General features: G+C 38.3%; 1 protein-coding gene across 1 annotated transcript in view; it reads left to right on the top strand.

Annotated features, from left to right (window-relative positions):
* Window positions 1-13,293, top strand: part of LOC113574258 (ras-related protein Rab-26) — a 66,540-nt gene extending 53,247 nt beyond the window's left edge. Inside the window, exons 7-10 of the mRNA XM_027005033.2 lie at window positions 4,739-4,804; window positions 5,048-5,104; window positions 10,286-10,362; window positions 10,598-13,293. Coding sequence (XP_026860834.2) covers window positions 4,739-4,804; window positions 5,048-5,104; window positions 10,286-10,362; window positions 10,598-10,700 — 303 coding nt within the window. The 3' untranslated portion in view covers window positions 10,701-13,293. The remainder of the gene's footprint in view (window positions 1-4,738; window positions 4,805-5,047; window positions 5,105-10,285; window positions 10,363-10,597) is intronic.
* Window positions 13,294-17,706: the final 4,413 nt, after the last annotated feature.

Here is a 17,706-nt window from a genome sequence, read left to right as displayed (position 1 = left end):
TGAACAATCCACTTTTAAGGAACTAGAACGATTCTAAGAGTTTGCTTATTTTTATAGGAGATTCATAAGGGGGTTTGGCACCATTTCTGCCCCCCTTACTGACCTTCTCAGGAACCAGCTTCAGTGAAACATGGTTGCCAACCAGACTTTACAATTCCTGAAAGAATCCTTCACCTTAGTGCCTGTTCTTCATCAGCCTGACCCTTCTCCATCCTTTATCATAGAGGTAGATGCACCCTATGTGGGGGTAGGGACTGTCTTGTCCCAGAGACAAGGAAGCCCACAATGGTTATACCCCTGTATTTATTATTCAGAGAAGCCAACCGAGAGGAATTATGATGTAGGAAACCGGGAACTTCTTGCCATTAAACTGGTCCTAGAACTGTGGAGACACTGGTTAGAGGGAGCCTAGTGTTCCCTTGCAGTTTAAACTGACACAAAAACCTGGAATACCTCAAGTCAGCATGCTGACTCAACCCTTGGCAAGCCAGGTAGGCATTGTTCTTATCTCGGTTTCATTTTCCCATCTCTTACAGGCCAGCTGAAGGATTCAGAAGGCAGAAACTTTATTTTGCATCCACAACAAAGGATCCTGGTTCCATATTACCTAGCAGTTGTTTCCTGGTGACTTTCAGGTGGGATTTTAAAAACCCAGCTCTAAACAGAAGCTCTATACAACAAACTTAGCCTGGAGGAATGCCCTCCAGGTAAACAGTATGTACCTGCTTCTCTTAGAGGAACTCTCCTGTAATGGGCTCATACTACCCTGTGTAATGGTCATCCCACACAACACGCTTACTGACTAGAAAGTTTCAGTGGCCTTCCTTTAATGATGATGTGCGTGATTTATATAATGTGCTTTCCTGTATGTGTTGATTTTCCGGCAGTTTTCTGGCAGTTGTCCAGACCTTACCTACTGCATGACCCCTGGATACTACACAGACTTTGGACCAGCCTGACCTAGGATACATACCAGCTCCCCCATACCTGTCTTGCTATGTTCAGGATACCTCTCCATTCAGTTCCAGCCTGCTCGACAAACAAAACAAAACCACTTGCATTTGGATCTTTTCTGTTTGCCTTCGTTACAGCTGTTCATGATGCGATAGAAGCTAGCTAGCTAAGAGCTTGCAGTTCTTTCTGGGCATGAACAGATAAGGATACATTTAGATCAACAAAAAAACAACTATAAACAGTAGCAGTGTGTTATGAAGGAACTCACTGCTATGCTGTGGACTTCCATGAATTTTCTTTAACTTCTGTATTTTTATAGTTAGTGTGTTGCGCTTTATAGCCATCTGCTTCTAGTAGTACTGAATGCAGATGGCAGGAACGTGGAGCTAGAAGCTAGAAGGTGGCTCTACAAATATGTGGGCCAAATGGAAATCTAATCAGGATGCATTACATAGAGTGAAATGTCCAATACACACTTGCCAGATTGCCTACAGCTTTTTCTTGACCTTTAGGTGGTGCTCTTGTTCTTAGATCCACAGAAGTTCAAAATAATCTGCTTCAAGGCAGTTTTTAACAGCAAATAATGCTATGCAGGTGGCAAAAATATAATGGATTATTCTGATGTCTTCATTAGTTGAAAGACAGGGAGGACTTACCTAGGACAGACCCAGTGCACTAGATAGTCTTTTTTTTTTTTTTTTTTTTAAGAAAACATTGTTACCTACATACCCATGCTTTGTTAGTGCCATATAGCCTTTTTTTCTAGAAATATCTGTGTCTAGGAACATTGTAATTTGTGATGTTAACATTGCCTTTTACATTTTTGCTACATCTGCCACATGCAGATCAGAGTGAGGAAGAGAGGACAGGGGTCGAAGCGAGCAAATTTGAGGTCATGTTTGGAGCACGGCAGTTTGACACTGCTTTTCACAGAATCGTCTTGGTGGGAGAAATTATTGAGGGTTGACTACTTTGCACCTGTTTTGCTAAAAGGTCTTTGCTCATTTGGTATGTTAAAAAAGACACCCCAGAGTTGAAGCAGAAAAAAGACTTCAGCCCATTAGCCAGGTCCCAGACCTGGCTACATCTGTGAGTCAGTATATTTGTCCATGCTGTTGTGGACCTGTCTCTTTGATACAGCGTCCCTGCAGAATTAAACAGGCTGTCATCAAAGCCAACTATAGTGGCTGTGTAATGGCTTCCATGCCCACCGGTCAGAAAGCAAGAGACAGAGAGTGAATGAGGCTCTGTGATATTTCAGAGCTGGAGATCATGTGAGATGAACCACATTTAGCAGACTGTAGTGCTGCTAAAAATGCTGGCAGGCTGCAGAGAAGGGCCAAAATAAGATCAGGCAGCTTTTGTGTGTGTGTGTGTGTGTGTGTTTGTGTGTGTGTGTGTGTGTGTGTGTGTGTGTGTGTGTGTGTGTGTGTGTGTGTGTGTGTGTGTGTGTGTGTGTGTGTGTGTGTGTGTGTGTGTGTGAGAGAGATTATGGGAGACCAGTTAGTAAATTACTGCCAATTTTGGTTGCCAGTAAAGTAATATAGTAAAATAAACTTGCAGTAATAATAGTAAAGAATTTAGTAGGATCTTGTATATGTACAATAAAATTAACCATGCTTTTATAGCTAAAGAGTCCAGTAAATGTTGAAATACAATAATATATTTTCCTTAAATACTATTTAAATTATATTAAATTATATTTGTGATTTGTTGCTACATGGTCACGGAGCAGAGAGCAGATAGAAGTATTTAAAACACAAATGCAATAATAAGCTACATGTCTAAAATTATATAAGATAAACACACACACACTGAACAGCCCTGCTGGCAAATTACTGTTGGCACAGTATTTTCCTGAAAGCCACTCCAAGTCAATCAGTTCCCTGAGCAGAGTGCAGACATGTGGATTTGTTCCAGATCTTTGCTTTTCCCACTTTTCAGCACCAACCTTTGATCCTTTTCCTGGGTTAATACCGTCAATTCCTCCATAATATAAAGCCAGTGAGACATCTGTTCTGAATATTTACTCAGATGCTGTAGTGCATAGTGTTATAATTTCTAACAGTTTGACCAATGAATAGTCTCATCAGGACTTCTTATACTATGACATATGGCTTATTTAAACAAAACAAATGAAAGATCTCTCTCTACCTTGTGTTCATGAGTGTGTCTACATCTGCTTGACTATTATAATGACATGACTGGGCATAGTGTAGTTAGGTACTACATCTATATGCAAGTGAATGATTATGCAAGTGTATATGCAAATTATTATACACCTACACAGTAGAAGTAATATGTGTGTAAGTGTTTCATATGTATGGGCAAACAGTGCATGTGCACAAGTATTTGCCTAATTGGTCTTCCATGATTTACCTGAGATACCACTTCCCCATATTTTATATTCTTCATGTTTGTAGATCGTCCATTAACCAAACGTGTCTCTCTCTCTCACTCACACACACACACACACACACTCACTTTGTAGTTTTGACAGCCACGTCATATTGGTGCCACAATACCCGTTTAATTTCCCCACCCAAAAATCATTTTTGAACTTATCCTCTGAGTGCTTTCCTCTTTTGATATTGTTTTCTCTTTCCTTTCTTATTTACTGCCTTCTCACCCACTGAAATATGTCTGCACAGACCCCTTCATGTCACTCCGGTTTGGTTTCCCCTTTTACCATGTTACCCTTAACTTTTAAGTCCCCCTTCTTTCTTTTTGTTTCTCTATGATTTAAAGCCATTATTTTAAATAATTTAGAATTATTATACAGGATTATTTTGTATTGATTTTGGCATTCTGTTTTGCTTTTCATTACTTTATCCTTGTGGTGTGCAGTCAGACCCTTGATGGGGCCAGTAAAGGGATAACAACAAATAACGTGGACAGAAAAAAAAATATAAATATATTTCATAGATAGCGTACAATAAAAAATTATTTATATGGACTACTTTGCATATTCTTGGATACTATATGATGCATTTTTGTCAGAGTGTGGAACTAACTCACTGCTCATTAAAATGGCAGCAGGGACTTGCTGCTGTGTATGTGCCTGCATGCCCTGTCTGGTGATATTTGGAAGGGTTTTGTAATGTAAGTGTATTAGAAAAAGAACAGGAAATCTGACCAATGAAAATTATGATTTTCACTACAGGGGCTGAACTATAAGAGCCTGACCATTCTCAGCATGCTGAAGAAGGGACTATGGCATTATTAGTAAAATGTCACTGTCCATGTACATGCTACCTTAGGCAGATAACTTAAAATGGTGAATTGCAAGGCAGACACTGTGACATACCTAATCGAAAATCCTTTTCCAAGTCTACCCAATGAAAATTTCAAAAAGGAAAACCTAAACAAAGGTGGCCAACTCCATCTATAAATCAGAAAGGAAAGTTATTAACATAGTCTCTGTAAGAGGAACTGCAAGTGTTGTGCTTGGCTAACAGTATAAACATCCAACTGGTTGGTATGGAGGTGTATGATGTTGTTTGCAGTAGCTGTACACCAACAAATTGATAAGTGATGAAACATGCAACACATGTACCCCATCAAATGTGTGTCAAATTCACCCCATCAAATGCCATTTTTTCTCTTATGTTCTTAAAAATACAACTAACAATAGTCCCTTTGTCCTTTTGTTTATGTTGTTGACTTAGGGAAGAAGCATATAAGTGGTGAGGAATATAGTTGATTTATTCAGGAGCTGAAATGACTTGACTGACTCACTGATTTTTTTTTCTGTCTCTCTCTCTCATTCTGCCTTTCTCTGCAGGCCTGGCTCACAGAAATCCATGAGTTTGCCAAGGAAGATGTGGTACTTATACTACTGGGTAACAAGGTGAGAGAATAAAGCATGTTGAAGAATGTGTCCTGTACAGCAGAAAACATAAATGATAATGCAACCCTTTTAATACATGGATTTGGTTAGCGGCCACTAGGTAAATTTACAAGTAATCAGCATTTTTTTTGTATCACCAGGGTGATTTTGATAACACTGACCAATTAAGGGATAGGCAGATGAAAATAGATGAAAATGTACTGAAACTTTTCAGTCTGACACTTTGTTAAAATCTACTTTTAGGCTGATGCCACACATGAGAGAGTTGTAAAGAGAGAGGAAGGTGAAAAGCTGGCCAAGGTAGACACACACACACACACACAGACGCACACAGACATAAAACACTGACATGCTTTATCTCATGCCCTGAGGCTTAACTGCCTATTTTGGTTGGTTGGTTGGAGGTTTGTTTATTCTCCTCAATTTTGAGGTTCCACACATGGACCCAACATTCAGAGTTTTAGCTGGTTTAGGTAAGCACTTAAATACATGGGACTTGAAATGAAGCAATATATAAGAAGTTAAAGTGCAAAGAGTCAGTTTTCATTAGTATATCCTTATAAAATGGTCTTCCAATTTAGGGACCAGGAATATGTAGTTGGCTGCCATTTCGTGGCCAGCTGTGACATTTTATCATTAGTTCCTGGACAAAAACGCCTAGATATGGAATTTATGTGGTGAATATTGCTGTCATTTCTCAAGATGAAGACCAAAGAAGCTGTCCTGCAAGTAAACCAGAGTACTATGAGGCTGACCAATCAGAGTAAATGAATCAGAGAAGTGACTGGATTAGAAACTTGATTCAGACTTCAATAAAGAAGTAATTAGCACCTTCAGAACTCCTGCCAGACACTGTAGTCTTGTTTGAGACCATAAGCTGGCACCCAGCCTTAAACCAAGACTCTAAGTAATGAGATTCACACAGAGGCCGCATTTATGTAGTCTCTGAAGACTGAGACCTCAAGATTAAAACTAGAACTTTGCTGTGGTGTCAGTTGCACAGCTTGATTCCTATTACTCATATAGTTCCCTTACTGAATGCAGAAAGTCACAGAAATATGACATTGACATCAGGGAGGAGATTCAGTATTTTGTGATGTCTGTTGATTTGCAAGTAAAATCTTATTTTAGATTAACATAAATTTCCCTGTTATTTGTGGCATCATGAAATGCACAGGTCCTGCAGTATAGAACCAAAAGACTGCATTTATTCTGGAGGGAATATTCATACTAGAAGAGTTAGTTAAATTGGCTAACTCTGGTCTCCAGTCACCAGTGCACTGCCTGAAATTATTTGTTGTTGCTCATACAAGTTTTAGTCATCTTGAAGGAATGTCTTAAAACCTAAAAATTCTTCTTAATTTCTCACACCATGTAATAAATTACATGCAAGTAGCTGTGGTGTCTAATGTAATTCAAATGTCCTTGGGTTTGAGAAAGGTGGTATAGAAATATTATTATTATTATATTATTACAGATAATACTAGTGTAATTTAGTAGGGGAATCTTCAAATGCATTTGCAGAACAATAGCAATAGTAAATATTAGCAATAGTAAAATTATTATTATTAATAGTAGTAGTGATATTATTATTATTATTATTATTATTATTATTAATAATAATAATAATAATAATAATAATAATAATAATAAATTTAATAATAAAAAACAGGGAGCAGGTAATAGAACCAAAGTTATAATGAGAGGCAAAGATTAGGTTGGTGGTAAGTTATAAAGCATTCTCCAGATTAGTTATAAGATGGAGAAAAGAGTTGGGGTTTTGAGATTTGGTTTTAATGTGGTGAGAGTGTTAGACTGATGGTTGTGTGCAGGAAGAGAATTCCAGAGACAATGAGCTAATCTGGAGAATGCTTTATCAATGGATGTTAGAAGAAAGAATGGTTAGCAGATCACCTGAAAATGAGCAGAGAGTATGAATGGGTTTCTGAGAAAGGAGGTCAGACAGGTAGGAAGTAGTGAGGTTATTATGAGCTTTGTAAGTGAGCAGAAGGACATGGTGGCTGTATTTTACAGTAAGCCATTGGAAATCTTGGGGAACAGATGTAATAGGACTGTGACTGTAAAAGTGAGTGTGAAGACCACAGCAGCATTCTGGATCATTTGAAGCCCGTGAATTGAGGAATAACTTAATACTTACAAGAAGAGAATTACAATAGCCCAATTGATTAAAAATGAAAGCATGCACAAGAGATACAGCAGCAGAGACAGAGAGGAAGAGTCCAATTGTAGCTGTATTGCAATTTGATATTTTTGCGAAGATGGATGAAGGAGGTTTTACCAACAGAACTGGTGTGGGCATTAAAGAGTTGAGTCAAGGATTGCACCCATATTTCTGACCTAGGAGGAAGGGGAAACTACTGTATTGTCAAGTGAAAGAATTATAAAGCAGGTCTTGCTGGGAGTTGATTCTGAATCAGTGAGATCGACTTCAGTCTTGACACTATTTAGCATGAGAAAGATATTTCCTCCAGAGTTTAATCTCAGATAAACAAAATGAACCCTGAAACTTGTGGGACCCCCAAGAGTGATGGTCTAAGTTAAGGATGTAAAACCACCAAAGAAATAAACTGCTGCCTATCTGTAAGATAATATGCAATACCAGTAATACTCAGCTCCTCAACAAGAGAAAACAATGACGCACTGTGTCAAAGTCTGTGCTCAGACGAAATAAAATAAGAATGCTTAATGCTTCAGTATTTGCTGATGTGAGAAGGTTATTAGTAATGTTAATGAAGGCAGTTTCAGTACTGTGATACTTATGGAAACCAGACTGAGGTTTGAAAAGGTTATAGCTTTTTAAATATACATGAAATTGAACTCCTTCAGGAACCTTAGACAGAAATGAAAAGTGTGAAATTGGGCGGTAGTTATTGAAATTAGTTGGATTGGGGACGGATTTTTGGAGAATCTGAGTGACTGCATCTGGCATATAGACAGTGTCCAGGTCCCGGCTGAAGAGTAGAGATTGTTTAACCATCATTGTAAGATGAAGAACCATTGCAGGTAGACAGGCTTTAATTAAATTGGCCGGTAGGGAATCAAGGGACCAGTTGGTAGCGTTAGAGACTGTGACAATGTCAGCAATGAGAGAAGAAACCGTACTAAAAGGAGAAAACAAGCGAGGAGAGAACGAGGTGCTAGGTAAGAGATTGGAATTCGCTGGGGGAGGAAGTCAGTGTTATCTGAAGAAGTTGCTATGGAGCAATTAATCTTAGCAATTTTCATTTTAAAAAAGTCAGAAATTGCATAGATCAGAGGAGGCAGATCCATTGCGTTCGGTGGGGGGGACAGCTCACCCTGTGATCACTGTAATGACCCACCATCACGATAGCAGACTGAGGCATGGAATAAAGAACTCAGTGTTACTGTCTGGGTTTACTCCTGGAAGGCGCACGCTGTGAAGTGCGCGTAACTCTAGATGATTTACTTTCTAAATCTTTTTTAAAATGGCACAACAAAATTTTAAAAATCACACACCCTTTACATACTGGATCCACACATGCAATTTAAAGAAACAGGTTTTTGGTTCAAACTGCGGCTGGCTACAATGCTTAGTTGCATGTTTGTACTGACAGAGTAAATATAAACACTTGGCAAAATCACTGCAGGAAAACAGTGAAGTCAATGGGAAATGAGTATTAGTAATGACAGCAGAAAACATGAAAATGATTAAGCTACTATCTGTCTGGTCATCTTAAATAGTGTTTTTAATAGCTGGTTTTTAAGAATTCTGATCGAAGTAGTCAATGAACCTTGAATTTTAATCCTAAAGCTTTTCATTTTGGGTTCTCTGTGCACTCCCTTGGTTTTGCGGGTGAGTTAACATCACAGCCTGCTGCATTAAAAAAGCCTTATTAGATCATTTATAGAAAGACAAATGACAGACTGTGACTCATTTGTTATAACGTAAGCCTAGTTGTAGTGATTTATGATATATTTAAACTCTGGCAAATAAGTGTCCCAGTGAAATGCAATATACCAAACAGAAAATAAAATGGAGCCTCCGAGGACTATTTATTTAATAACCAAAGACCTAATTGCCACCTGGCATCACAGGAGAGTGAAATTAGTTGATAATCTAAATTATCCACCCCCACTTAAGACTGCTTTTCCAGCAGAAGTATTTTCATCTGGGTGACTGACTTGTAAACCTAGCAAAAAACCATTTAATAAAAGTGCATGCCTATCACAAAATAGGCACTCTGAAATGCTTCCCTTCTGGTGAGAATGTGCCAAAAGCCATAAATTCAGTGTCCAGTAGTATTAACTTGCCTTGCCAATGGAAACTACACATCCTTAATTCTGATGGTCCGAAGGTGTTCAACAAACCTATCAGCAAGCTTTCTCTTGGTTTCTCCAATGTAAAGCTGACTACAGCGTACCATTCAGTCTTGAAAGTAAAATGGTGACAATAGCAGATTATGTCTTTTGGATTCTTTTTTACTGAATAATGTATTTGCAAATGAGATGGCGCTCAGAACTTTTCCGAAGGCAGCTCTGCCTTGGATGCAGAATGAACGTAATTGGTTAACAGTCAATGGATGGACATTAACGTGAATTGTTATCAAGAAATAGATGGAGACTGGCTATAAGGATTTTGCTATAGGTCATTGGATGAACAATACTTCTTGCATTCATGTTTGTTGGATTTAGATTTGGCCTGATTTGGCTTTTCTTGTGTGTAAGCAAGCAAATAAGTAGCCTTGAAATGAGCAATAGAAAACTGAACACATTTCAGACTTTTCAGAATAGAAACTGTATTTATTCCATCTTTGTAATATTCACCCAAGTCAGATCCGCATCAGTCGTACCAATCATACCAGCAGCATCATTGTACCAAAACAAATTATTGTATTTGACAAGTCAGCCAACTTTGAGTCATTCTGAAAACCCATTTCCAATGTTTGGCACTCATTCTATGGACTTCACAACTCCTGTCATTGGTTTTGTTGGAGTTTGTTTCTTCCTTTGCACCAGCTTGCGAGCTAACTTAATTTTCTAGGCAGATACCTTCATCCGTATTCACCGGCTTGTAACGGAAAATAGAAATATACAGTGGACAGCGTTAATGCAAATCATATGCTTTTTATAGCAACCCTTATTGTCTGGGAGTGAGACCTGGTTCAAATTACCCGCAAAGAAATGGAAACACAATTCCACATGAATACACAAGCAGATACACATACATATATAGCAGCCACTTTATGCTTAAATGCAAATGCAGTGCCATAAAGTCCACTGCAACTAATAGATTTTGAAGCAGAAAATTATTTTGTGTAACACAGATATTAGTAGATGTAGTGAATCTCAAGGACATGCTTTCATGCCAGAACCTGGCATGAAAGTTACTGTGATGCTATGTTTAGGTTTGGGCAGTTTTCTGGGAAAAGGGTGCTAAGGGAAATGTCCATATGTGCTTGTAAAGCACCACAAATCGACCCTGTTTGTGGTATTCCTCAGGAGTTTGGGGTTCCCTTCATTGAAACCAGTGCAAAATCTGGCCTAAATGTGGAACTGGCCTTTACTGCTGTGGCAAAGTAAGTCCTATTCCCTCTCATACAATAATTCACTTCTTCTTGAGCTTTTAAAATCAGACACAAGTACCACACGATCTAACCAGCTTTTGCCAAATTTCTCTGTGGCACAAAGAGAGTAAACTAAGTACAAACAGATTGTGCTTCCTTTTCCTCCCTCTCTCTCTCGTGCGCTCTCTCTCTCTCTCTCTCTCTCTCTCTCTCTCTCTCCCTCTCTCTCTCTTTTCACCCCTCCCAGAGAGTTGAAGCACAGAGAGATGAAGGAGCCATGTAATCCAAAGTTCCAGCTGCAGGAATACGTTAACAAGGAGATGAAGGGAGCTGGCTGCTGTCACTCCTAAAATGTGTTTGTGTGTGTGTGTTTGTGTGTGTTTGTGTGTGTGTGTGTGTGTGTGTGTGTGTGTGTGTGTGTGTGTGTGTGTGTGTGTGCGCGCGCAGTACGTCACACCCCGGCTTCTCTACTGCTCACAGACCTTACATAAATTAGTTGTCTGTTACTGAGGTCTGGTCTACTACAATCTTCAGAGTAACTAAATTGCTTTGCAAGTTCCACAGTTCACTGTAGTAAAATCAGTTAAACTAAATAGCACATTACACAACAGAGCTAGATGACATTATGTAATCTTCTAAGCATAACCACATTACTTACAAGTTAAATTATTGCCGCCTTCTACATTTCCTTTTTTGTGCAGCAGTGAATGTATTTCCTACACATTCTTTGTTCAACTATTAAACACACACACAGTCTTACCCTGCTACCTTACATCTTCACATCTATTTTTATGATCTCATCGTTTGTGTGAGATCGCATCTGTGCTTTTTGTTGTCAGTTTTGGCAACAAAAAATTGTTAATGTATGTATTGTACATAGTTCAAACCAAAATCTATTGCATTTGAAGTTTGCATTAAATGTAAATTGGTGGTTTGTTAATGTTATGTCCTGTAACCCTAAAACAGATTAGTAAAATGTAGTCGCATTATTTACTGTTAAAAATGGCTAAATGTAACTTTATGTAATGGTACTTTGTTATGTAATGTAAAATGTGTTGTACAGAAAATGTAAGTATTTTAATTAGTACCTTACGGAGTACTTTTCCTATATTTTACTAGGCGCTGCTGCTTCATTATTCAAATGTGTACCAATTTTGCTTGGAAAGACTTTGGGAAAGAAAACAATATTAGCACTTTTTTGGAGGGAAGTTTAAGTTAAAATGTTTTATTTAACACTTAACCCTTAAAAAAACAACTAAGATCTATATGATGCCTGATTTATGCATACAGGAATCTTTGATTATCCTTGCCTTTTCACAGTATTTTCACAGTATTTTCAAACTTCAGTGATTAAAAAATCCCTGTTTGGGGTTGTTTTGACCCTAGTTAACCATTGCAGTCCATAAAGGAATAACTAAATGGTTATTCCATTTTTTGTTGTATTTGTGGGTTCCAGCACAGCAAAATTGAAATGGTGTTGATTAAAGCAGAAATGCAAGGATTCACAGCAGTTTAAATACACGGCCCTCCATAAACCGCTGGACGGCTGCCCACTCTATTTTTGGCCAGTCATTAGTTCATGCTGGCTCCACCAGCATGGTCAGAGAGTTCTTTGCAATGAAGCAGAACTGTTGAAAAGCTCAAAAACAACAGGCCAGGTTTCAGTTTGCTGTTTAAAAAAACGACTACAAAATGGTCACTGTTCATTTTCTTGCAGACTGCTCTGTTATGCTATACAGTATCTTCCAAAATTATCAGTGTCCTCACCAACTATGAGCAAAAAAAGTTTTTTTTTCTCAGATTTATATTGCACTGCAAATTTGAGAGACATCTTACCCTTCAGAAAGATATCATTATTTAAAGTAGAAAATATAGTCCTTCCCTCCAAACATTTCAGAGTCCTTATTGCTAGCTTATGGACTTCAGTGTTCAGCTCCCCACAGAGGACTTCAGCAGGGCTTACATCAGGCCTGGGACTTCACTTCTCAAGTTTGGGTTCTGTGGCCAGTGTACCATTTCTTGTGTGGGTTTACACCCATAGCCTTCCTGACTGAGGCAGCCAGATTTTAGTTGATATGAGTGTCCAATGACAGAGGCATAGAGGCCTGTTACAACATTGTAATTCAGTCACAGATCCACCACACTTTCAGGGGATTACAGAGAATTCATGTCAATATGACCTTGAGGTTAAAGGCACCTTCTCTGATTTGCCTCATCTGACTAGAACTCAAGTCCAATCAAAGGTACAGTGATGTTTCTGAAAGTCCTGATGCCTTGTTTGAGGTCTGAGGATAGCAGAAGCTTTCTGGTAAGCCTCCCAAGGAATATGTTGGCATAGAGGTGGTTATCTAATTGCAGCTTTTGGGGATCTCTTGAGGCCACCATGCAGCCGACTCCTGCAGCTGTCCAACAGTGATACATGGAGAAATTTTCACCTCTCGAACCATTCTCATTTGGATTTCCCCCATGTGCTTGATGTGCGTGTCTCTCATTATCAATATTCTGGTGAAACAAGAAGTCATTGATAACAAAGGGTTCTTCACAGGTAAAAACATTTGAAGAATGTATAATGCATCTTATAATTTGACCGTGCAAATTTGGTGCCAGTAAGTGACATAATTGAGTCTCAAGTATTGATTGATTTATTTTTTTTAATAAGACCATTTATGTCCTAGAAAAATGTTTGGTTCAATTTCTTATATTTTCAGTGTATGGTTGAGATGATGAACAGCAGAGATCTTTTTCTTTAGTTTTTGTTCATGTATACAAAGAATGCCAGTCATTCTTTAGAAAATGTATTTAACAAGTTGTCAAATATAGAAAATGTACACAATTTTAGTAAAGGTAAGTTTAACATGTTAAAATGTATGTATGTTAACCTCCTTAAAAAATTGTTTTTCAAGGTTTTTACAAGCCTTGTACAGTATTCACAATAAAGATACAGTGGGAAATAAGTTTTGTATTAGTCTGAATAGACTGCACACATTCTGCCACCTTGTGGACATGTCTTCACATTACAATACTGTTTTTTGGCTTCCGAAAACCCGCACCTTGGACTGTCAATTGGAGTGTAACATCAACAGAAAGAAACGAAAATTTGGGAACTATAACAATATTTTAATCATTTTATTTCAATTGAACAAAATAAGTAGCAAATACAGACAAAAGCCTGTCCTATCCCATATCTGATTTTCTGAAGAGAGAAGGCCTGAGTGGCTCAATAAGATGTGAAATGACAGGCCCCTCTGTGTGATTTTGGAGCAGAACTTGAATTTCAGAGGTCTACCAACTCAGTCCAGGATCTGTCTCTGTTCTGTCTTTGTTCTGTCTGACTATGACCTAAAAGTATCTTAATGGTTAGTAAATGTGTTGCATTATGTGTTGGAGCAAAAAATAAATATATAGTACTTTGTCTTTCCAGGAAATTTTTTACTTTTTAATATTACGTTAATCTACCATATTACATCAATATATATTATTAGATTAGTGTACATTATTGAATTTCAACAGGAAACGCATTTTGCGTATTTTAAAGAAATCATTTAAAGCTCATTTCTTTTTGACCAGTGTCTCGTATCTGAAGCGTGATTCTGCTCATCTTGAAAGAAATATGTTGTAGTTTGATAATAAACTTTAAGAGAAACATTGTTTTCAATTTTTTCAATCAGCTAATAAAATTTTTTACCTCCTTTGCAACTGTATTTGTCAAGTGTTACTAAAGGTCGAGGTCACCTTTCCTTTTTGTACTGTTTATGTCCTGATCCAGTGTTGTCCTGACCAGTACTATTAAATAGACCTTCTGGTTGGGTCATATCTAATAATGCATAAGAAAGTGTGAGGCTTTACCTGTTCCTTGCATCCTTGGGAACTCTTTGTGATGTTCTTCCCATAACATTAACAAGCTACCAATTTCCAGTGAACATGTTTGACCTCATGAAGGTACCATCCAATTAGAAGATCTATCCCCTCATATACTCACAAACTATTACAGGTGCACCATTGAGAGCATATTGACAAACTGTATGACTGTGGTATGGAAGGCTGACAGGAAGGCCCTACAAAGGGTGGTGAAAACCTCTCAGTGCATCATTGGTGCACAGCTACCTACCATCATCAACAACCTTCACTATTACTGCTGTGTACGCATGGCACATAGCATATTCATGGACAACTCCCATCCAAACTACCCCCTGTACAAGCACCCACCCTCTGGGAGGGGATAAAGGGACCCTTCAACCCCAAACCACACATTGTACAATCTCTTACAGATACAGAAGCATCTGCTCCAGAAACACTCGGCTCTTCCCACAGTCGATCTCTCTACTGAACTTATTACTACACCTGTAGACTACATTTATATAACTACTACACATCACTTTACACTGAATTACAGTCGGTAATGGTAAAATATAATGGAAAACTACTACCAGTTACACTGAACTCCACTCTATAATGAGAAAACTACTGCCACACTGTACTAACTGGACTTAACAGTGCTTATAAACATATTGATAACACAGAATTTAATATTTAACAACCATATAAGCTGATTACAACTGTTAATTATATTTACTCTATTGTTTTAAGAGATATATTTTTAACCAAACTTATTTAGAATGGTTTCATGTCCACAATACCTGGTTATATAAAAGTAATAAATATAAACATGGAGATATTCCACATCTGCAGACTACCAGGTAGACAGCAGTGTAAAGGGAGACAGAAGCTTTACATGAACTGCTAATAAAGAAACAGTCAGCTGAAATCTGTGGTACAATGAGCTGATGACCATGTTCACAGTTTTTGTGGGGGTGCTGTTGGTCTTTACTATAATACACAAGGGGGAAGCACCACATCACCATTCTGTCTTTTGCTGTGGTATAACAGCATGCACTGTGCATATCTCACTTCCTACATTAGCTAGAAACACCTGTCTTTGTATGTACACAATAATAACGCGCTCTCACATTCACCTGAAGAGTTGAAGGTCAAGCCATTGCTCAATGTTTTCTTGTTTTATTTTAGAAGGAAGGAAACAATTTTAACTGAAAATTTTCACTGAATTTACAATTTTAATGTATTTTTAATAACGAAATTTTAACTGTGAAAAGATTGTTTTCGATTTTTTTAAGGCTTTAAGCCAAAATACTGTGTTTGGGTAATCTTGTGGCACTGAATATGTGTTTAGTGAATCTTTATATTGTCTGTAGCCACAGATGTGCTAGAGTGCATGTGTCTCCATTTCTGTGTACCCAGCGAGTGTATCTTGACTGTTTGACTACCTGAATCACTGACATTGAGAAAGAGAAGTCTTCCATCGGTTTCCATAGCACCTTGTTGAGAGTCATTAGCGGTGTCTGGGGTATCTGGCAGCTGTAGTACGGATAGGCAGAAGAGTGGCTGTGGATAATGCACTTGGCCACACTTGAGTAACTTCAATCCTCTCTGCCTTCATTTGATGTTTCAAAATGTCTTGCAAGATCCATGATGGTCGTCAGCCGCACACTGCCCACCAATCATTCTGGCTGTGTGTTTCTTAAGTAACCCAGAAAACCTAGCAATACCTTAAATATAGTCAACTCACATGAGTGCGTGCTACACACACACACACACACACACACCATGCACACACACACATATATATCTGCACACACAGCAGCTGCAGTGTGTTTCTGTAGTAACCCAGAATCCCTAACAACACCTCACACATAATCAACGCACACACGCAGACACACTGCTACACAGTAGAGAAGTCTGCAACCCTTTTAGAGTCAGCCTGTTCCAACAATACAACAGGATCCAAATATATTTGCAAAATTTCACACCTTCGCTGCAGTACATTTCTATATTAGAACATATAAGCACACATACGCACATACAACAGTTGTGGATTTTTTGGCAGGGGCGGTGGTGTAGGTTAGTGACAGTCTGTTTTGTCAGAATATTTCTGCAGACAGTGTTGTCTACTTCTATTTGTACTAATGATGATTGTGTATTGATCTCAGTTTATTGTGATGAAAATGTAAGTGAATATTTAGGTGTGTGTGTGTGTGTGTGTGTGTGTGTGTGTGTGTGCGCGTGTGTGACGTCAATATGAAACTGTTGGAAATCTGGCTGTGGATTTGTTTTATTGCTATTTTATGGCTGTGGATTTTGTTTTATTGGAAGGGTGTGATATCTTCATGTGACTGTAGAGAATGGGCCTTGCTAGTCACACATACACACAAACACACCTGAGAGTGTTTGCTCTTACCTGTTACCACGTGCACTTTGTTTTTATTTCTCAAGTACACATGGCTTCACAATCCTACTCTAAACATGTCAGCTTGATAGCTGAATCCATGTGACAGTATATGACATTTAACCAAATACACACGCAGACACATCAGTGGCTTCAGCATATGAAATATAGTATTGCATTTTTTGCATTATGCTGGTACATTCCATGCAGAATAACACAGAACTCATACAGGCCAAACTAACCAATCATTAATGTTCTCAGTAAAAATGTCAAATCAAATTTATTTATTTAACGATTTTTAAAATAACCGTTGTCACAAAGCAGCTTTTACTCATGTTCGGGTCCAAGCCCTGAATGAGCCAGCCAAGGGTGACAGTGGCAAGAAAAAAAATACCTAGGGCATGAGAAAGAAACCTTGAGGAACCAAAACTCAAAGGGGAAGGCCCAGCCTCCTCTGGCCAACACTACAATAGTAACAATATAAACAATAAAGAGCAAAATTAGTAGTGAGAATGCACAATTGGTTTGAAAGTTGATATAATAGTTGATTTTTAGAAATTCATTTTGATGAAGATTCACCATTGACTGGGTTGTAGAGCTCTAGATCAAAAGGTCTGTGGTTTTGCAGTCTGTAGGACACCTACTGTATGAATTAATTGAGATAATCCCCATTATGAAATTTATTATTATCACCACCAAAGCTCCCTTTTAAAACATACACATTTACCTGATGCAACTTACAATTATGATTGAGTACAGCTTGAGCAATAGAGGGTTAAGAGCCTTACTCAGGGGCCTAACAGTAGCAACTTGGCAGTGGTGGGGCTTGAACCAGCAACCTTCCAATTACACATCAAGTACCTTAAACACTAAGCTACCACTGCCCGGTGACCTGCTAGTGATCTCAGCCAATCGCTTCCTAAACTGTAAAGTCCATACTGGCCTCCCCTAAGGGGAGTGCCCAGCACCACTGGCATATTGAATGCCTCAATGACTTTTTATTCTGCATTTTCTCAACACACCTGTGCTTTCTTCATCCACAGGTAGTGACTAGCTCTTTCAGCTACTTCTGACAGCTCCTTCAGAGTCAACATTAGCATACAACATCTATAACC

Source organism: Electrophorus electricus, chromosome 14, assembly GCF_013358815.1.
Source record: "Electrophorus electricus isolate fEleEle1 chromosome 14, fEleEle1.pri, whole genome shotgun sequence".
NCBI lineage: Eukaryota > Metazoa > Chordata > Actinopteri > Gymnotiformes > Gymnotidae > Electrophorus > Electrophorus electricus.
Note: the sequence above shows the minus strand (reverse complement) of the source record. Positions and strands in the feature narration are given on the sequence as shown.